At 48.1% G+C, this 21,806-nt stretch overlaps 1 protein-coding gene across 1 annotated transcript; it reads right to left on the reverse strand.

The window, feature by feature from the left end:
* Positions 1-1,151: 1,151 nt before the first annotated feature.
* LOC135887679 (E3 ubiquitin-protein ligase TRIM39-like) lies at positions 1,152-16,512 on the reverse strand. Its single transcript, XM_065415405.1, has 9 exons — positions 16,081-16,512; positions 14,337-14,432; positions 11,075-11,305; positions 10,241-10,342; positions 8,578-8,679; positions 8,375-8,397; positions 6,215-6,330; positions 4,643-4,675; positions 1,152-2,410 (listed from the first exon to the last, which is right to left on the reverse strand). The coding sequence occupies exons 1-9, from the start codon at positions 16,495-16,497 to the stop codon at positions 1,749-1,751; spliced, it is 1,782 nt and encodes a 593-aa protein (XP_065271477.1). The 5' UTR covers positions 16,498-16,512; the 3' UTR covers positions 1,152-1,748.
* Positions 16,513-21,806: the final 5,294 nt, after the last annotated feature.

The following is a 21,806-nucleotide window of genomic DNA, read 5'->3' on the forward strand; positions in this document are numbered from 1 at the left end:
GAATAGCGTAATGAGTTCTGCTGTGATACGGGGAGATCTGGGTTTAGTGTGAGAGATTCTCAGAGCTGAGACTATGAAATGAGGAGATATGGAGATCAGTGTGAGAAGTTTCTGAAAGGTGTGACAGTGATATAGATCTGGGGATTACTGTGGGGAGTTTCTCAGAGCTGTGACTGTGATATGAGATCTGGGGATTAGTGTGAGATGTTCTCTGAGCTGTACCTCTGATATGAGGAGACCTGGGGATGAGTGTGAGAGGTTCTCAGAGCTGTGCTTGTGATATGAGGAGATCTGGAGATCAGTGTGAGAGTTGCTCAGAACTGTGATTGTGATATGAGATCTGGATCTTTGTCTTCCCCTGAATGTTGTCAAAGAAAGAAGCGCATGTGAACCTTAAGGGATTCAGTATGCATCATTTCAAAACTGGATTGGGAAGGTTGAATCACTAGCGGGGCATAGAGGGTCTTCTTGTGGGCAATGGCTGAAAGTCCACGTGGTGGCTACTCAGGAGCCCCTATAGAATGTGCTGGGATCTCAGCCTGGTTCAAAGCAGGATGGAAATTCTTGCCTCCATTTCTGCTGAGCAGATCATCATGTAAGCTGCATTGTCTCCCTCACCCTCCCAGTTTGTGTGAGCCTTGCGAGAAGAATCCCAGTCCCTCCCATTGCTAGGCACCTCCTAGGCCGGTGAGCTCTGCGCTGAACAGTCACAACCTGAAAAGCTCTAGATTTTCTTTGAGTCTTCAGTGTTGTTTTACAAACCCCTCCTCGTGGGTTTTAGATTTTTCCATACGTAAGAAGCAACCCTGTATTTTCAGTCAAAATTACTTTATTTGAGACCCCAGTGAAACAAAAAGGCAGAACGGTAAGGTCTGCATGAACGCAGTGTGCGGCATGTCCCCTGGAACAGACTGAACACCAGCATGGCAGAGGGGAGGCCTGACCATTGCAGAACATTTTCATTTGACATGTTTCAGCCAGCTCTAGATACAAGTCACAGCAGGCCAGATTTTACAGGCCTCAGTCACCACAACTGGGGCTGGCTTTTCCAAAGAGCTCTTCTCCCATTTAAGCACCTAATGAAGCAACCAGTTAATTCTCAATGAGACCAACTGGGAGGTGGAAACTTCTGGCTAAACTCTTTTGAAAATCTGGCCTCTTATTTAGGTGCCTAATGGGAGCTAAAATAAATCGAGCCCCAATTCTGGGGGCTGGTTTCGGTCTGTTTGTGAAGCAGAGTATTTTAGTCTCCAGAATCGGAGACCAGGCCCCAGATCCTCAAAGATATTTAGGCACCTAACTCCCACTGCAATCAATGGTAGGTAGGCACCTATGTACCTTTGAGGACCTGGGCCTGAAAGGCTATGAGATGCCCATGTTACAATGGGTTCAACAATTACCGGGGAAAGTGAGAGTTGGTTTCTTCCCCAGAGCAAGACAGGCCTTTTGATGAGGTGCCTGAGCATTCCCCTACAGCTATGCAAGCAGCTTCCCCCTCACTCTCTGGAAGTCTGCCATGGTCCCACTGAACACCAGAGACAGACAGGAGAGGCCTGCTGCAATATCGGTATAATAGCCCCATCTTGGCCAGCACACTGGGCATTGAACCAGGACTCTCTAAATCCAGATACCTGAGTCACTGCAGCGTGAGCTAAGCAGCCAGCCTCTACAGCCAGCCACTGTAACAGAGTCACATCCTCTGCAGCTCAGACCAAGAGGGGGGCATGTGACATGTACTGATCAGTGGGTTACACTGGCATGGACTTTCCTGGCCTGTCTGCAGTTTCGATGTCTCTGCAGGAACATGGGAATCGTTCAGGATCAGAGAGGGCAGAGATTAGAGAAGCTCGTTTCATAGGTGCTGATGGGGTTTTCTGATATCCTCCCCCAAACTCTGGACGTCTCAGGGACAGTCTGAGCTGGGAGTTTACACCAAAAAGAAAGAAGAAAGGGCGAATTCTTTGCCCAGTGAAAGAGGTTGGTGGGAACGCGAAGATCAGGGCCTTGGTATCAGCATCATAAAATGTCACCTGCCCCCCTTCATAGTCCAGATAGACCCCGATCTTTCTGGGGCTCCGACTCAGAGACAAGTTGGTAATAGGGGAGGTGAAAGCTTGGTAATAGGGCCCCAACTGCTCTATAGCCCAGACCCCCGCTTTGGGCTTCAAGCTGACCTTTCCCATTCTCTTCACAGACTCTCTGGCGACCCCTAGACGCACGTTCCCCCCCTCCTTCAACTCCACCTCCCAGTAATGTCTGCCCGAGGTGAATGCCTCACAGCCCAGGACTGGGAGAAACGATAAATCTTCTACTCTGAAATTGTTGTATGGATTCTGCCATCTCATGCCTTTCTGATCCTCAGACACGATGAGCCAGGGATTTCCTGTGTCTGGATCCAGCGTCACATTTTCTGGAGAGAGAATGAGAGAGAAAATCAGAGTATCAGAGGCAGAGCTCAGCCCTGGGGGAGGGGTTGATCATGCCAGTGACAGAATCTGCCCCAGCTGGAGAGTGACTCAGGGAATCTCCTTCCTCTAGGATTTACTCAGCTCTGAATAGAGGCAGCTCTGAGATCTCATCAAAGTGCAGGGGAGAGTCACTGCAAGGATGGGTCAGAGACAGCAAAAGGATTGGCCACGCCAGGCCTGAGACTCCGAATCTTTTCCTCCTGCACCCATCGCTTCCTGCCTGACAGCGCACAGTGCACCCTGACCCTTTGTGGCGTTCGCCCCCACGCAAAGTGTTGGGAGTCCCTGGAATAGTGATGTGGGGCTCGATGCTCAAAAGGAATTAGGCACCTAAGTCTCAATTTTGATTCCACGGCACTGCCCCAAATTCCCTGTCAAATGCTGTAGACACCTAAAGTCATGCAGCACCTACTTTTTTCAGAGTAAAAGATCCATAGCTGCCTAGTTTCTGCTGCTCCTGTGAGAGACCCTGTTCAACTCCTTTCTCCCCGTCTAATAGAAAGGTGGACTTGAACTGGGGTTTCCCAGCTCCCAGGTGAGTGCACCAGCCACTGGGCTAAAAGATATAAAGCAGCTGCTGCTGACACCACCATCAGCCAGATTTGGAATGGTGTCAGCTCCAGAAGGTAGCCTCTGCGCACACCTATTGGATCAGTCCCTGCATGTGAGTTAGGCAACGGAATGCCTCTTTTACCTCTCTCTGAGAATAGCTCTGGGGCTGAGGGAGGAGACGGGCAGCTGGAGGCCCACAGGGGGACAGCAGTGTGCACACCTAGAGATGGAAACATGGTGACTAGGGAACTTTTACTCTGAAAAACGTAGGCGAGTGACTTTAGGCGCCTGCTCGGCTTCTTGCTAAAAGAGGATATGGCGCCTAACTCCAAGGAGGTTCCCGGCCTGAGAATCACAAGCAGAGATGGGGCCTCCCTGCAGCCTGGACTTCGCTTATCTCTGTGAGGGGGTGGGGCTTAGGACACCCCCCCTCTCATCAGCCTCCCCCAGGGGCTAGCCTACCCACCTGGCTTTGGAGCATGGCATTCTTAGGCACCCCTGTTCAGGAGAGAACTTAAGCAGGTGCTTAAATGAAGCAGGCCATTTCCTGAATAAGGCTGGACTGAAGCATGGGTTTCAGTGTTTTCCTGACTCAGTCCTGAGTCAGTGCTTGGAGCTCCAGGGCCTGTCAGCCCAACAGGTGACCACAGCTATGCTGATGCCTAAACTGCCTGAGCTGATGAAGCAGGTCTTGAGGAGCCTCAGGAGGAAACCCTAGGAATATGTAAGGACGTTCATCCTCAGTGCCTAGAAAAGTACATAACCCCCTGGGGAACCATAGCAAGCTCCTCAGTACCTGCCATGACTGGCAGGCCCCATGGAATGTATTGGAAGGTTGCGAGTACCTGGAGTGTCTTATGAGGTTCACAGCAGCTGCAGAAGCTTGAGGGGAGGGGACCTTCACTCCTGTGGACCTCACTCTATGTGGGAGTCTGTGCTGGGGGGTTCACTTGTGTCACGTCGGTGAGCCGTGAATTTTTACTAGTAGCCTAGCAAATTTCCTAAGGTTCCTCAGAGCCACAGTTCAACTCAGCTCAGGCTTCCACGCTGCCATTTCAATTTCAACATTTAATCACTTTTAAAACAGGGTGGCAACGTTCAGAAGTTTGATCCTGTGGTTCAGATCTTGACTAGAGGAATCTGGCCAGTTGAATTTTAATCTCTTCCCACCATCCACTCTCAAGAGGGCATCTCGCCAAAAAGTGTTAGATTAATTGGGGGAGGGATAGCTCAGTGGTTTGAGCATTGGCCTGCTAAACCCAGGGTTGTGAGTTCAATCCTTGAGGGGGCCATTTAGGGATTTGGGGCAAAAATCTGTCTGGGGATTAGTCCCCCTTTGAGTAGGGGGTTGGACTAGATGACCTCCTGAGGTCCCTTCCAACCCTGATATTCTATTATATGAATTTCCTAATTGGGTTGATTATCTTGTGTTTGTTTTTAATTAGAGCTAGCTGAAAAATGTCTGGTGCACATGATATTGTTTCCTACTTTTTGCTTTATTGAATTTTTATGCTTGTTTTTCTACCAGAAAATCCAGGGAGACAAATCATTATTATTTATCCTCAGTTCAGGATAACATTCACATGCAACTGTCCCCACTCCCCATTGCCCCCAGGAATTACCTTTGTCCAGCCTCCATTCTGACACCAGAGTCTCTAGAGGATGAAAAAGGTGAGAGAGAGAGGAGATCTCAGGATTTGATCAGTAGGTGACAATCGTTTTGTGATTTAATATAACTTTTGGGGGAGATGCAGACAGAGCTATCCTTAGTAGTAATTGTTTATTAATTATTACTTCTCATGTGGTCAGGCCTGAGGACCCCAATAGGGAATTAGGGCCCTTTGTATTAGGCTTCATGTGAACAGTTCCTTGCCCAAGAGAGCTCAGAAGGTAGGAATCTGGACAATACATAACAGCTGAGTACACTGACAAACAGGATCATATTGGTGGAGGGGTGGTGGCCCAGACCCCTTCACTAACATTCAAAGAAGCTACTCTGTTGAATTCTATAGACATTACCAAGCCCCTATCTCCTGACATCAAATAGCTGGACAGCTCTGTCAGTGCAGAGATCAGGGCAGGCTAGCTGATGGTACCACCCACACAGTATGGCTCCCTATCACCTTCAAGTGGTGGCTGGGCCACATACAGAGGTTGATGATCCTGCTACAACAGCAGCTAAGAAAGCTGAATCTCTGAGCTCAGGCTGCAGAAACTCATTCTATCAGCTCCAGAGGTGCCACATTTAATCCCCACCGCCAGGCTGTCCGGGGTGTTGTGTCGTCAGCATCTGATTGTTCCCCTCCTCCTCGCACACCTTTTTTCTTTACAGTGTCAAGTCTGGACAGTCTTTCCCCTCCGCTGCTTGGCTGGTCACTGAAACTTTCTCCTGTTGCCTCCCTCACAGTCCCCTCACTTCAGCCAGACTCCACACCTGCTCCCCATGCTACCCAACTTCCCTCTCTCTTCTCCTTTCCCTCTGACCCCCGCAGCATCCCCCCTTCATCTCTCAGTTTAGTTAATTCTCCCCCAACACAACCTCACTTGAGAGAGAAGAGAAACAAACAGGAAAACCCTGGTGGCAATCCCAGGACATATGCAGCCCATCACTGTCAGTCTGCTTGTATGTTATCCCTCTTTCCCAGCTCTGCTCTTTGAGCTTGGGCAGGTCATTGCCACCGGCCACCCTTTGTCTGTTGTGCCTAGTGAGACTGGAAGCTCTTTGGGGCAGGGATTGTCTCTTGCTGTGTGTACGCACACCGCCCTGATCTTGGCTGGGGTCCCCAGGTGTTATAAAAATACTACAATGTCTACTAATCAAAATGCTACAGCTTCCCTCCATCTACCCACTCACTCAGAGTGACAGCACATTTTCCATGACATCTTCAGTTCCAGCAGGTGAAGGCAAACTGCTCCCAAGTCTCTCTGAGCTGATATTAAAATCTCTGGGTAAAATCCTGGTCCCATTATAATCAGTAGAAGTTTTGCCATTGACTTCAACAGAACCAAGATTTAACCCTCTGTGTCCTGCTGTAACCAGCACAGAATATTATCAGACACTAACAAATGGTAAACTAACCATCGGGGCAGATCGCTTTTCATCGCCACAAACAAATCTTTACCTGCAGTTCTTGTCTTCACTTTTGCTTGTGACTCACAAACATTTAACATAGGAAAGCCCCAGATTTTTTTACCTTTGAAGTTCTTCAGAATGTTGTGCAGAATTCTGGTCTTTTCAGAGAAATCCCAGCTGCCCCATTTAAATTCAGGAGAAAGATTCACTGGATTCTCAAACGTCCTCTGTCTGCCTCTAGAGAAAATGACCTGCAAAATTCATCATCATTGGATTGTTCAATCGAAATACATCAAAGCTTGAGGAGACACCCTGCACCTGTCTCTCGCTTGTGAGATCAAAAGGAGAAAGGTTGGAAGCAAGGAATCCCCCACCCCCTCATACAGTTGCAGTCCCTGATCTTTCCTAGTGAGCAGTTGTTCTCCAAACCATCTCTAGAAAACCATCTCTAAAAAACTTTTTTTTAAATTGTGTTTGTGGGTAAAATTTAAAAAAACGCACCTAAGCGACTTTCAAAATTACAATTTTCTTTTTATTTGTTCTGGGTTTTGTTCCCCCATTCGCTCCTTTCTCTCTCCTTTTTTAACCTTATACCACTGAATGCCATAGGCGTCGATTTCCCCTCTTTCCCGTGGGTGCTCGACACCCCCCGCCTCCGGCCCTGCCCCCACTCCACCCCTTCCATAAGGCCCCGCCCCTGCCCCTGTCCCGCCTCTTCCCAGCCCTTCCCTGCCCCCATTCCAACCCCTTCCCCAAATTCCCTGCCCTGGCCCCACTTCCTCCCCTGAGTGCGCCACGTTCCTGCTCCTTCCCCCCCACCCCAAGCGTGCTAACTCTGCCAAACAGCTGTTTGGCGGTGGCCGGGCGGGAAACGCTGGGAGGTAGGTGGAGGAGCAGGGACACGGCATGCTCAGGGAGGGAGGAGGAGGTGGGGCTGGAGGTATGGGGAGCACCCACTAATTTTCCCCCAGGGGTGCTCCAGGGCCCATGGAGTTGGCGCCTATGCTGAATGCAATTTGCTGAATGATGTCTAGGTTTTTTGGCATGTGTTTTCCTCCCCTATTTTATTTTATTTTCCATTTGCCAATCTAGTTTTTCAAATCTTCCTCAGCTTTGGAAAAGCTACAAGAAAAATGAAACTCTGTAGCTCTTCCAAAGTTTGGAGAGTTTTGAAATCCAAAATGAGAGGCCATTTTAAGATGGAGGACACTTTTTGGTGGACTAATTTCCTGCATGAAGAAATTCAGCCAGCTGAACTGTCTGGTGTACGGCATGGAAAGCAGCTGGGAAGCAGCAAGATGCAAGGAGGAGACATTTTAAGGGGATGTGCATGTACCCACTAAACAATGAGCGGGGGATAGTTTCCACAACAATCTGATGGGGCTCCCCTGTGATACCAGGGTTCCCATTTGCCCCAGAGAGGAGAGGTGGGCTCAGGCGGGGACAGATTCTGAGTCTCAGGCCTGGCTCAGCTGATCCTTTCACTCTGGCACTGACCCGTCTCTGTCGGTGAGGGAATCTCCCTGCACTATGCTGAGATCTCAGAGCTGCTCCCCAGTCAGAGCTGGGTAAATCCTGGAGGAAGGAGATTCCCTGAATCACTCTCCAGCTGGGGCAGATTCAGTCACTGACATTATCAAACCCTCCCGCAGGGCTGAGCTCTGCCCCTTATGTCTTATTCTCTGTCTCTCCCCACAGAGAAGTACTGGGGACAACGAAGAAGAGAACAAGAACAGGAGAGGGGTTAAAAGTTAAAAATTAGGGAACCAGGTGGGGACACTGAGCAGAAAACCCCAGCCAGTGCCTGCTGCTCTCTGTCTCTCCCCAGTGAATGCAACTCTGGATCCAGACACAGCCAGCCTACGCTCACTGTATCTAAGGAGGATGGGGAAAGTGTGAGACAGGGAGGCAAACTGCAGGATTTGAGCAACAATCCCCAAAGATTCCTGTCCGATTCCACTAGCTCTGCCACTCTGTAGCACTGCCCAAGGTGGAGAAGTTTTGAAAAGTGTCATCAAAGGGAAAAAGGAAAGAAAAACTTAGAAATGAACAAACCAGTCACAACCTTGGACATCATTTGTTTTATGGCACTAGGTTACGAAAAAGAAAAAAGAAATAAAAGGAGAGAAGATACGGGTGGGGGTAAAACAGATATTCAAAATTCCAGTGTTTTTAACTGAAAATCAGTTGTGTGGAAAATATTCAAGAGTAAAAAAATATTTTGTATCACGCCCTGCAAAATGGAAACATCCTCTTGGGGGAGCGAGCAGCAGCCACTTACCCGCTCAAGGTGCTTCTGATGTCCTAGAAGAGGGAGAGAGAAAAAAGGGAGTTCAGTCCCACGTGCCCCACACTGGGGACCCCTCCTGTGCTGGAGGGGACCCCCTTGGCATCACTAGTTGAGCTGCACATGCCATTCTCTGTAGCTAGCAGCTTTTGGAAGTCCCAGTGAGCATCTAGCTGCACATTCAGATGACTAAATACCTGTACAAATTTGGCCCCTGCTGTCCAAACCCCTTCCAGAGTCGACAAGAAGGAGGCAGAGTGAGAAGGAGCCATGTACTCGCTCCAGGCACTTGTGATGTCCTAGAAAGGAGAGAGAGAGAGAGAGAGAGAGAGAGAAAAGAGAGCTCAGTCCCACATGCTAGTCACTGGGAACCCCTCCTGCTCAGAGGGAACTAACTTGGCCATCACTAGCTATCTGCAGTTCCCCATAGCTAGCAGCTTCTGAAAGTCCCACTAAGCACCATCTGCACAGCTATAGGCTAAATACTGTAATAACCTGGGTTAAACCTCACTGGAGCTGGTAAATGCAACTGCCACCCGTCCTTTGAGATAACTGCATGGGAGATGCAAGATCTTAGGAATGTGGAAACTTGAAAAGATGATTATATGGAGCTGTGCAATGAGATTACTCATAAGCTTTTGTACCTGTAAATGTTCTCTGTATCTTTGTGAGCCAGGGATTGTATTCTGCATCTATAGGGGAGGGTAACCGAGCTCCCCCCAAGAACTAAAATCAGTGGGGGCTAATTCCTTTCCATCCTGGGATGGGTTAACCACTCCAGAGATGTCCCACCTCCGGGGTGCATTGCACAGACTGGTTCAGACCAGGTTCAAGAGGCCCCGGAGACAAAAAAAAAAGTTTGTGGTATAAAGGGGCAGCCTGAACTGGCTGAGAATGTCCCTAATTTTGATCCAAAAACTGACATGACATTGCAGCCAAGAGGGAAAACCCCTGCTAGAAGGGCTGGACATTGCCAAGGTGTCCCCATGACAGATGGGTGAGTGTAGGCTCGTTTTTTTATGATAGGTTTCCTCAGTCTGAAAATAAATGTACTGCACTGGGTGCAAGCCGGCTGGTCATGGGTGACCCTGTCATTGTCCCCTGAGAAGGTGCGAAGCGCAGTGCTGGACTAAGGCCAGTCCTGCTGGGGTAGGTGCAATGAATTACGAGGGGACTGCAAGCCTAAACCCCTGGTCTGGAGAGAGAGGAACATGGGTTCCTGCCCAGAGAGAGGTGATGGCTGGAGGCCTGAGACCTAAAGGGCTGCCCTAGAGGAGGCCACGGGAGGGACGGAGGTGCCGTTAACCCTGGAACTGTGACAAGTCGTAGGAAGTCACTGAACTCCTTTATGGAAGCAGGAAGCTGAAATGAGAGGGGCCTCCAACCACAGAGGAGTATGTGTCCCCACCAGAACAAAGACAAATGTGAGGCCACTCAGGAATTGGAATGATACAGGTGGAAGGGATTCACTGGGGATATTTTGGGTAGAGGGGTGCGTGTGTGTGTGTGTGAGTGAGAAGCAACAGACACACCGCACAGAGAGACAGAGAAGGAAGCTCCAGACACAGCCTGAGCAAGCACTGGGGCATGGCCCCGAGGAGCTCCAGCTTTCGGGGCTGAGTGCTGGCTAAGAGAGGCTTGGAGTTGTGAGTGAGGAAACTGTCTCCTGTTGTTGGATTCTCTCCCCCCCTCCCCCGCCCCCATCCCCGGGGAAGCAGGACTTTGTACATATTTTGTAAATAAACAGGATTGCATCAAAGGAATACCTGACTCTATCTCCAGTTTCTGTTTCCAGCATGAACAACATTACAAGACCCTGAGTTTTTGGCCAGCCACTAGGGCCAAAAGGGGTAACAATACCTTTGTAAATCTGGCCCCTAGTGTCCAAGCTCCTTCCAGAACTGTGGCGAATGAGGGGGAGTGAGAAGGAGCCTCGTACATGCTCAAGGTGCTTCTGACGTCCTAGAGGGGCGAGAGAGAACAGGGAGCTCAGTCCCACACGCTGCACACTGAGGACCCCTCCTGCTCTGGGGCAGACTCACTTTGACACCCCCAGTCTGAGTTCCAGCCCAAGTCCCCTGCAGCCAGCAACTTTACACATAGTTGGCAGCTTCGTTTCATTTTAATATCTTAGTTCCTTGGATTCCTGTTCTCTGTGTGATGTTTGACCTTGTGGTGAACTTTTCTCCAAAAATGCTTCAAGAGGCCCTCCCCCACCCGTCAGTGGTGTGTGCATATCTCTCAGGGGTGTGAATGAGAGCTACCCACAGACAGCGGGCTGGAATGCAGAGTCCAAGGTATGTTTCATTTCTAGGATTTTACTACCAGGGAGAATCTGGGTGACAACAAGGAACACAGGAACCAGGAGTTACTTCAATTCAGCGTGCTGCAGAATGGAGGATGGGATCAGAGAATGCAGCAGTTTAAGGCTATTAGCTTCCAGGAATACCCATTTTGTGGGATAAGAAATCTTGCAATTAAAAATCGCACATGTGGAAGAAGGCTGGCCACCCTGGAAGAGACTGGGCCACAAACACCTGTCCACTTTTATGCAGGACAACTGTGAATCTGTTACTCTTCATTCAGAAAATAAAACAGTTTACTTGACTATGATAATCCTGGATGCCAATACCAATTTAAAAGACTCTCCTTCCCTGTGCAGGGAGCTGGGGTGTCTCTGATCCACAGTCTCACCTGCAGGAATTCACTCGCTGGCTGCTGGCACTTCCCTTCCAGCTCACTGATCAGGTGGTCAAGACGGGATATTTCTTCTGTGATTTTGGCAATATAGTTGTTCTGCCTCTTTAAAATGTCCTTGTTTAGCTCATCCAGCTGGGCAAGCAGGAATCGCTGTTTTTCCTCCACTAACTGGCGCACTTGCTGAAATTCGGACACAATCTTCTGCCTCTGGGTTTCTGTCTGTTTCTGCCATAAGCAAATGTGAAAGAAGAAAAGGGCAGTTGAGGAGCAGGAAGAGTCATGAAATTCTACAAAGCCCTTTGTGTGCAGTGAGCAGCATTTCATTCAATCCCTCACAACTCAACACTTGGCATAGAAAGAGGAGATTTTTCTGTAGCCTCCCAGCTGGCCAAACTGGTCATAAAGGTTAGAGCAATTTTTTTTTTTTTTTTTTTTTAAAGTTTTCATACTTAACCCTCTGTCTCCTTTATCACTGGCCTCCTGAAAACCACATCCTTCCAATAACAGGAAAATTGACAAGAGGGAGGAGGAGTGACTCAGAATTGGATTGAAAGAGAAAGGCAATGACACAAAAACATTTGCCAGGAGTCAGTGACTAGAACTGGTCAGGAATTTTTCATCTAATCATTTTGTTTTTTGTTGTTGAAAAATGTAGAGTTATCAAACCCAAAACTGTTTGTGACACGGGTCAGGTGTGGCAGATTTCCCAACTCAGACAAATTCCAAATTGTCAATACTTTGTTTTGACTTTTTAGATTGAAGAAATCTGGTTTAAAATGACTTTTCATTTTAAATTTAAACTAATTTAGACTGAGGTTTTTTTAAAAAAATGGGGGGAAAAGGTCAAAATTGAAATGAAATGTTTCAAAATTACTGAGTCAAAACACATTTGATTGACCCAAAATGGGAAAAAATATTTTTTGGTTCATGAATATTTTTGAGATTTTACTTTTCATCACATGGGGAAAAATCTCAAACACTCAAAAAATATTCAGGAGATAGGAAAACCATTTCCCAGCCAGTTCTATGAGTGATGCTCCACATGCATCCTACAGAAAAATGTGCACAGCCAAGCAGACATGAAGGGCCACAATGTCTTAACCCCCATTCTTGTGCTTTCAAGTCTCTGGATATATAATTTGCGGTACACAAATTATTGGGGACCATCGGACTCAGAATTGCATCCAGGCAGGTCAATGAAAGCAGAGGTGCTGGTTGACTGTCTAATCACCTGATGCAAGAACAAGAGACTTGTGGAGATTCAAATGTGAGTGTTCTACACAGAGAGCTCAAGATTGTGGCATGACATACCCTGCAGCTAGGCGGGTGTGAGGAGGAAGAGTCTGACAACACAGGGTACCTAGGTAATACCAGAGACAAACCCAAGTTGTTGGAACAGATGGCGAAATCCCATCCCCACACCAGCTGAGACCATTTCACAGGCACAGTTGTAGTCAGTAGATGCATGCAATTTGGGGTGCAGAAATGTACAGGCTGGATAGAAAATGTACGTTGGAGATAACCCTTCACCATCACTATAGTATTGAAATGAGAAGATGCCTCATGCTTGTCTGGATATAGCCCCTATGGAGGTGAGACTAGAGTTTCATTTCCTATCCCTCTCCACAGCTAAAACCCTCATCTATACTCTCATCATCTCATGTCTTGATTACTGCAGCATCTTTCTCTCTGTCCTTGATCGCTGCAATCTTTTCCTGCTTGTATCCATTCAGAATGCTGCTGCAAAGGTCATTTTCCTAGCCCGTCGCTTTGACCATGTCACCCCTCTCTTTGCATCCCTACACCAGGTCCCACTTTTTCTGTTGCATCAAACATGAGCTGCTTGTCTGTACTTTCAAAGCCCTTCACAACCCATCCCCAGCCTATGTATAATCTTTCACTGCACTTTCTTCCATGCTGCTCCTCATGCTTGGAAGAAGCTCCCATAAACATCCACAAAACTCTCTCATTATCTTCCATAAAAACCCTCCTTAAAACTCTCCTGCTCCATGATGGCTACAAAACCACTTGGCGAGGGTTAGGCTGCTGATGTGCTGAGACCGTTGCCAATCATGCTGAACAATATTGTCCCACTGGTCCCTTGTGCTCCCCCATCTGTCTGTAGCCAGCTGTTGTCTCTGGTTTTACACTTAGACTGTCAGCTCTTTGGGGCAGGGATCATCTTTTTGTTCTCTGTTTATACAGCACCTAGCAGAAGAACAGTTTATACAGCAACAAGAACAATGTTCTGCCCACACAGCTAAGATGGATAAAAAAGTGGCCAATTAGGGCCAGCTGACTGTCTTTCTAAAACATCTGCTGCAGCTCCAACATAGGCTTGGTGCAGAAATCACTGAGTGAGGTTCTCAGGCCTGTGTCATGCAGGAGGTCAGGCTGGATGGTGATAATGGTCCCTTCTGATCTCAATATCTAGGAGTCGATGAGATGGCGATTTTTATGATGTTGGCATTGAGTCCTCCCAGCCCTATGGAATCCCAGGGAGCCAGGAACTGAGACCAGATAAGGAACTCATATCATCTCCATGGCAGCTCCCAGGGACATCACCGGATCACCAGCTCCGCTGGGGCTAGGAGAGTCCTACAGCAGCTGCAATCACTACTGAGCTGCAGTGATGTCGGCAGGTCTCATGAATGTTCAAAGGATGAGACGTTCCTCTAACTGAGAACCCTGTGATCTATGTTCACTTTCTCCATCCCACTGTTTGCCTTATTCATCAAACATTTCTGTGTGTCTCCATTAAACCAAAAGGGAGTTTACTTTTCAAAGAGGAATAAATGAGTAATAATATCATACAGAGCGGAACATGTTACTCACTGTAATTTGATAGTACTCAAAATAACCACACTGTTGGAAATGACCGGGGTATATCCATTAGTGCAGCGTTTCTCAAACTGGGGTCCACGGCCCACTGGGGGTCCACGAGTGCATGCTCCTGCATGCTAGGGAACAGCTGTTCAACAGTGTGCAGGAGGCGCTGGGAAGGCGGGAGAGGAGTGGGGATGGGTGAGCTTGGGGGAGGGGGTAGAAAGAAACAGGGAAGATGAGGGGCTGGGTGAAAAAGGGGTGGGAAGAGATGGGGTGGTGCTGGGGCCTTGGGGTAAGGGGTGGAGTGGGGGCGGGGCCTGGGACTGAGAGGGGGACTTGGGGGTCCACAAAAATTTTTAAATCAAAATGAGGGTCCTCGAGTTGCTAAAGCTTGAGAACTGCTGCATCAGTTAGTAACAAGAGCACTTACCAGCAGCTTCTGGGTTTTCATTTCCCCACTCCGTTTAAAATCCAGAACCTCATCTCGCTCTTTCTTCAAAAACTCCAGTTGTCTATGAATGTGAGCCTAGGAACAGAAACGTTATTTTGCTTTGGTTGCATTTTAGGTTCTTTGTTTCCAGTTTTATTTATATTTTCAAGGGTAGATCACATCAGTAACAACAATTTTGATACATTAGCAAAAAGTGGATAAAAATGGCAAATGAAGCTGGCCTACTGGCATGTTCAGCAAAGTCCATACAATCCCAAAGATGAAAGAACTCAAGAGTATGCAAAAAATATATAGGCTGAGTTTTGAAAGCAGTGCAAGGGACACAAGGCTACATTCCCAGGGGGGACTTAGGTGTTGCAATTCTGAGCATTATAGCACCTAACTTTTAGATACCTAGAAAGCCAGTGGACTCCACAAACTCTGAACTGAGCCCACATGATCCCTACACAATGCATGGGGAAAGACAGGCACCTAAGCATGGGATTCACAAAAGCCAGCATGCTAGGCGGGGAGGCACCTAAGGTAGCCAATGGGAGATGCCAAGGACAGGGGTGTGTCCTAAGCTCCACCTCTCTCAGGGATTTCAGTGCCTAAGCCTTGGACTACACTACGAATTTATGTCAGTATAACTGCGTCACTCAGGGCTGTCGAAAATCCACACCCTGAGCGACGCAGTTACACTGACCGAACTCCCACTGTACACAGTGCTACGTCGATAAGAGGGCTTCTCCCGCTGACGTAGCTACGGCCCCTCAGGGATGTAGAGTGCCTACGCCTTTGGGAGAAGCTCTCCTGTCGGCGTAGGTAGAGTCTTCACTAAGCACTACAGAGGCGCAGCTGCACCACTGCAGTGCTCTAAGTGTAGACAAGCCCTGAGGCCCAGATGCCTGAAGGCACCTCCCTCTGCCTAGGATTCTCAGCGGCAAGCCCTCTTTTGGAATCAGGTGCATAAGCCGATTCTTGCAAGAATAGTGGTAGTGCCTGCTTCACTCCTCACTAAACAGCTGAGAGGGGAGGAGGAAGAGGAGGACGATGCCACCCCTTCTAAACTCATAGGCTGCCATTTCTTACTAAAAATTGCTTATCCTCTCAGTTAATCAATTGGCACTTTTATCAGTTGAGTTCACAAGTTTGGTGGGGAAACTCATCTGCAGCCTTAGCCTGGAATCGCCTGCCTAATTTGAGGACGTGGGGCTGGTCTACACTGCAAAGTATGGTTGGCTTAACTATGCTGTCCTATTGACCTAGCTACCCTCTCTCAAGGAGGTAGATTTACAAGAGCTCCTTCCACCACTGCAGGAAGTGTCCACACTACAGCAGCACAGCTGTGCCACTTCGCGATTCTCGTGCTGACATACCCTTGCTCTGTGCAGTAGCTTCCTCTTTGCAGCTCTGAAGGCGACACCATTACCTAAATTGCCCTTAAGAGCTTGTGAATCAAACCTCACTTTACATTGAACAACTTCAATTGTCTAGAAAGGTTCCCCTCCCCCCACACACACCAGTGAGAAATGGATTGGAAAGGGCTCCAACTTCTGAAAGATGTTTTCCACTATCATACACCTTTGAATCCTACACTTTCTGCCTATTTTGCCACTTCACAGTACAACTTTCCCTTCTATAGCATCGTTTGCATATGCAGTGCAGTTGGGGGACAGTAACCATCAGAGCAAAGGAAGAGAAATATGTATGCAAAAAATCCAAAGCTACAGAGATTTCTTACCTTGTAATTTTGGGCAGCTTCTTCTATGGGAACCACAGTGTGAGCTCTGTGATCCCAGGAGTCTCTGCAGATCCAACAAATTAGATTTTGATCTTCTTCACAGAAGAGTTTCAGACTCTCCTGGTGTTTCTCACACTCTCTCTCGCCTCCTGAATCTTTTGCTGCCTGTAAACTCAGCTGTTTGGCTATTTCCACAACATTTGCCAGCACCCTGTTTGGCTTGAAGTTTCTGTGCTGAACAATTTTCCTGCACTGAGGGCAGGAGAAGTTTGTATCTGACTTCCTCCAGTACTGGGTGATGCAGGCTCGGCAGAAATTGTGCCCACAGTGTATAGACACTGGATCTTCGAAATAGTCCAGACAGATGGAACAAGTAGCTTCATCTTTGAGGCTTTCCACGGGGTTCTCTGCAGCCATAGCTCCCCAGGACAGTGTAACAGGATAAGGTTCAATTTCCTGTGCTCAAAAATATGTCCCTCCTACAGCAGCAACTGGGTGTTTCCCTTCCTGGAACTGACTCATGTTTATTTTGCTGAATCCAGTGGGAAATTTAGCTGTGTCTGACTACAGACATGTTATTACAGTCACATCCAAAACCATGGCTAAGCTTGAGTTAAAGTGGATCAGTTACTTTTTTGATCAGTTACTTATTAGAAATAATTGGAGAATTTGCTCAGGCATGCTATACAAAGTATGCAAATACTCTGCTGCTAACCCAATCAGACATAATAGTGTCCCATCCCCCACCAGCCTTATGTGGCATACTTTGTATGTAAGAGGAGGAGAAAAGGTTGTTGGAGTTACTGAACAGGACCAAAATCAGACATCTGAAATCCACAGTGGAGCTGACCAGAAAATGGAATTTCTCTTCTGTGGGAAATTCTCATTCTTCAGAATTTGTGTTTGTTTCACAGTGGGACAAAAATCAATGCTTTGATATTTTCAGTCAAAATGCAACGTTTTTGATATCTCCAAACCAAAGTTGGTTTTTTTGTCAACTTGAAATAAAACATTTCATTTCAAATGTCAATTAAAAACCAAACATTCCATTTTGAATTATTTCCACCTAAAATTACATTAAGTGGAAATGTCAATTTAAAAAATAATCATTTTGAATTAGCATTTTGAATCAAACAAATCATTTCCAAATGTTGATGCTGAACTCAACTCAGATATGTTTCGTTATTATTATTATTTATTATTTGTATTACTGTAGCATCCTTGTATGAAAATGCATTTTTTGGTATCAAACTATTCTCTGAATTCAGGTTGTACATGATGAACAATTCAGCTGAAAAAGAAAAAAATAAAATAGCAAGAGTCTAAATGTTTTGTTTTGACCATTTCAAGGTAGTTTGTTCCAATTTTTTTCATTTTGTAATATTGTTCCAATTTCAAATTTGGCCAATTAAAAAAAAATGAAAAACACCTGGAACAGTCAAAATCAAAATGAAAAACTAAAAACAAAACAAACAAACAAACAAAAACATTTTGAATCTATTCAAAGAGTTTCAGTTGATTCAAAACATTATTTTATTGCTGAGTTTTTCAATTTCACAAAAAGAGTCTAAAGAAAATGTTTCAGTTTGAATCAAACAATTATTTTCCCCAGAATTTTTGGGTCAGCCCCTGAACCAAAAAAAAAAAAAACAAAAACCATTATTCACTCAGCTTTGGTTTGCAGTATCTGGGCCACAAATAGGAGTGCTGTCTAAAAAATGAGAACATTTTTCATGAAAAAGATTCTCTCGAAGAATTTCAGCTGGTTTTAAAAACAGTGGAAAGAAAATAACTTTAAACATTTTATTGACAGTAAATAAATGTGAGGTTTCAAATGATTGTACACTAACTGGTCCCACTCTGAATTGACAATTTAATGACCCAGGTGGCATGGGAGGTGGGTGAACCGGCCACTGGAGGAGGCTAGCTCCTGGGCCCACCCCTTCTGCCCGAGGCCTCGCCCCTCTCCCTCCCCATTCCATCCCCCTCCCCTGCCGGAGCCCAGAGCACCTCCACTACAGCTGCAATGCCCCAACCCCAGCCCCGGAGTGCCGGGCAGTGCAGCCATGGCCCCAGTGCCCCCAACCCCAGCCCCAGGCCTTGCAAACACCGCCCCCAGCCGCCCCCAGTTCCAGCCACAGAAGAGCAGAAACTGGAAGCAGGCAGGAGGGAGCCTGGTGGCAGAGCGTGGGGGGGGGGGGGGGGCGCCATGCTGGGCTGTTTGGGGAGGCTCAGCCGCCCCTGGCCTATTATACCCAATCCCAGTGGGATATTTTACCAGCCATCTCAGGGACACAGTGAGAGCCATCATTCCAGACCCATCCAGAATCAGGGGTGGATTCTCTCCTCCATGAAAGAGGCCATCAGGAAAGTGCAGCTGGGGGCCTGGTTATCAGTATAGAAAAATGTCACTTGTCCATCTTCATGGTCCAGTTTAATCTCAATCTTCCTGAATCATATTCAGGATCTGGAGTGGGAGGAGCTGATAGCACTGAATTAGGGTTACCATATTTCAATAGTGCAAAAAGAGGACACTCCACGGGACCCCGCCCCCACCCCCACTCCTCCCCTTCCCCACCCCCAGCCCCGCCCCAACTCCTCCCCTTCCCCACCCCAACTCCGCCCCCTCCCGAGCACCCCACATTCCCCCTCCTCCCTCCCGCCCCCCGGCTGCTGCGCTGGGGAAGTTGCTTCAGTCCCCGCCGCGGTGGAGAGCGGCAGGAGCCGGGAAAGTTGGAGCCCAGGGAGGAGGCGGTCCCCTTACCATGCCTCCCTATTTTCCCGGACATGTTCGGCTTTTTGGAAATTCCTCCTGGATGAGGATTTGAGGACCAAAAAGCCGGACATGTCTGGGAAAATCCGGACGTATGGTAACCCTACCTCTGACACTCACCTCTCCCTCCACTGGAGGGACTCCCCTGTCCATACCTGTCCCGGGGCCTTCCTTTAAAGGGGCATCCCCATATCAGCGGGGTCTACTTGGAAAAGATAATATTTACTCCCTTGTGTGGCTGAGCTGGGCTGTGACAATCCAACCCATCATGAGTACTGTGAGAAATGGGGCACAACACTAACCAAGACAGTGTCATTTCAGGGACTGTATGGGCCTCAAAGTTCAAACAAACAAGCTATATAAAGTCCTTTTCTTTACTGGGAAGCCAAATGGAAGTTTTTCTAGAAGGGTATTTTTAGAAATCTCAGTATAATGACAAATTTCAAGCTCAGTTAAATAACTTTTTTGTGAAATGATGCAGAGCACAATTAGTACAGAGACATGAATAGTGAGAGATCCAAGCTGGTTTGCCTGATATTGCGTAAAAATGTGTGTAACTTTGATATAGAATGCCTTGCCAAACTAATTATTGAAGCATATGCAACCATCATCGTAGACAGTGACTTGTTTATACTGCTCTATATACTATACCAGTGTTTCTCAATCTGGAAGTCGTGATTTATTTGATAATTTATATGGTAAAAATGAGAAAATAAGCAATTTTTCAGTAATACTGTGCTGTGATACTTGTATTTTTATGTCTGATTTTGTAAGCAAATAGTTTTTAAGTGAGGGGTACTCAAGACAAATCAGCCTCCTGAAGGAGGTACAGTAGTCTGGAAACATTGACAACCACTGCTCTAATTGACCTGGATCAAGAATGTCTTTGTTTTACTTTCTATTTCTATAGTAAGGCTATTGGGATCTCAGCATTAAAATACAGTCTCAGAAGGATTTTTTGAATCATGTTTTTAGAAATTTCATAAATGGACCACTGCACTTCCCCCAAATTCATGAGTCTGATGTTTCATTTTTTAAGACCAAAGGTCCCTGCATCTTCCAAGTATTAGAGTGAGTTGTTTTCCAGAAACCCAAAGGTGGAAGTTCACTAGCAATCTATTTGTGTGTAATACATTTTATAGTAACAAATAAAAAGGAAGTCACAACTGGTCTAGTCAAATTTGCTTCCTGTCCTCTAGTCAGGGACATATCTCCCTGCTGTCAACAGTTCTCTCCGGAAACAGCAAAAGAAAGATCCCAGATCAGTCTATGAAACTGAAAAGGGTATTCCCAGAAACACTGAGAAAATGAATGCCAAGGGCTTTTGTTACACTTTACCAGGGAGATCAGGAGTGAATGCACCAAACCGAAAACTCACTGCTGCGGAAATAAACACTCAGGGCTAGACTCTGCTTGGAGACAGCAGAATCTGCTACCATTTGCTGCTCTGAGGTGTACAGTGCCTCACAGAGCTGGGGAAAGGAGGCAAGACCCTGGCTGGCAGTGCAGGAGAGCGTAAGGTGCATCGCTGGCCTCCCCTCTGCGTTGCTATGGGGCCGAGCACCCCCCTCGCTGGGCCCCCCAGGTGGGGGGAGAGGTGACACCCCCACGTGCCCCAGGCTGGGCCAAGCCGCGGTGGGGTCCCTGTCCCTTTAAGGGCTGGGCTGAGCCGAGCCGGCGGGGGGTGGCTCAGCTACCGGCTGCAGGCTGATGCCGGAGCCTGGGCTGAGAGCCAGGCTCGTCTCCTGCACCAGCTCCGGGCGAGGCTTTGCTGCGGCTCCCCCAGTCCCGGCCACCGCACGGGGGGGGTTGCTTGAAGCAGGGCAGGACCCGGTGGGGCCGAGGGCTGAACAGACCCGGCAGGGCGGTGCGGGGGCTGCTGGAGGGAAGCTGGGGAAGGGGTGGCACGGCCTCAACCCCCTGGGGCTGCCTGCCTCGCGGAGGAGTCAGAGGGGCATAAGCCGCAGCAGGACCCCGAGCCTACCGGGGGAGGGGATCTGGGGCCAACCCAGGGAGGCAGGAGCAGCCCCGGGGGTGCTGGGCGCGTGCAGGGCAGAGCCCCGGGAGAGCCCCAGCCCCGCGGCGGGCAGTGCTGCAGAGGAGGAGCCCATGCCCCCCCCGTGGGCGAGGGGAGCCCCAGGCAGGGGGAGCCGGGCCGCCCGCACCCACCTCTCGCGGCCGCTCCATGCTGCTCCCAGTACCGCTTTCCGCCGGCGCAGCTGCCCTGTCAGCCGCTTTTGGATCTTTAAATAGCCGTCCAGGGGAAATCCCCGACATTTTTAGCTTTTTACAAATTACCCCCGGACGGCTATTTAAAGACCCAAAAGCCGGACATGTCCGGGGAAACCCGGACGTATGGTAACCCTAACTGAATGACCTCCACTCACCTCCAAAGTCCTGATCCTCCCTTTAGGATCTCTCTGGCAACATCCATGTTTATGTCTCTGTTACCCTGCCCCTCCCAGAAATGTCTCCCTGAGGTGATTCCTTCACAGCCCAGCACACAGGGAATGGAATCAAATCTCTCAGGATTGTCAGGCACAAATTTTGCAACGTTTCCATCCATGTTACACTTTTCTGATTTGCATACAGGTTGAGTTCATGACTCGCTGTGCTTGGATCCAGAGTCACATTTGCTGGGGAGGGAGAATCAGAGCATATGGGGCAGAGCTCAGCCCTGGGGGAGGCTGAGACTATTTCTCACACTCCCCAGCATCCACATTCTGGCTGGGATAGTCCTGGGTCCCAGGGAGCTGCCTCTCTGTCCTGGTTGCCTGAGACTAATTCCACTTGGCTGCCGAGGGCACTATTGTGGCTGCCTTTCTGCCGCCTCCCCTGCTGCATCTCTCTGCTGGGGCTGCCCCATTCCCAGAAGCACAGCTGGGGCAACTGCTGCTGCAGGTGTCTATGGTTAAAGCCACCAGCTGTGGCTCTATCCCAGCCAAAGAGAACA

The sequence above is a fragment of the Emys orbicularis genome, chromosome 13, assembly GCF_028017835.1.
Source record: "Emys orbicularis isolate rEmyOrb1 chromosome 13, rEmyOrb1.hap1, whole genome shotgun sequence".
NCBI classification, from domain to species: domain Eukaryota; kingdom Metazoa; phylum Chordata; order Testudines; family Emydidae; genus Emys; species Emys orbicularis.

What these genes read in the sequence shown, in the direction of transcription:
- LOC135887679 (XM_065415405.1), bottom strand. Translation starts at nt 16,497, where the DNA reads ATGGCTGCAGAGAACCCCGTGGAAAGCCTCAAAGATGAAGCTACTTGT. An exon ending in TGAAAACCCAGAAGCTGCTG is followed by an intron (nt 11,306 to 14,336) that starts GTAAGTGCTCTT and finishes TGCTTATGGCAG; the next exon opens with AAACAGACAGAAACCCAGAG. An exon ending in AGAATGGAGGCTGGACAAAG is followed by an intron (nt 2,411 to 4,642) that starts GTAATTCCTGGG and finishes TTCTCTCTCCAG; the next exon opens with AAAATGTGACGCTGGATCCA.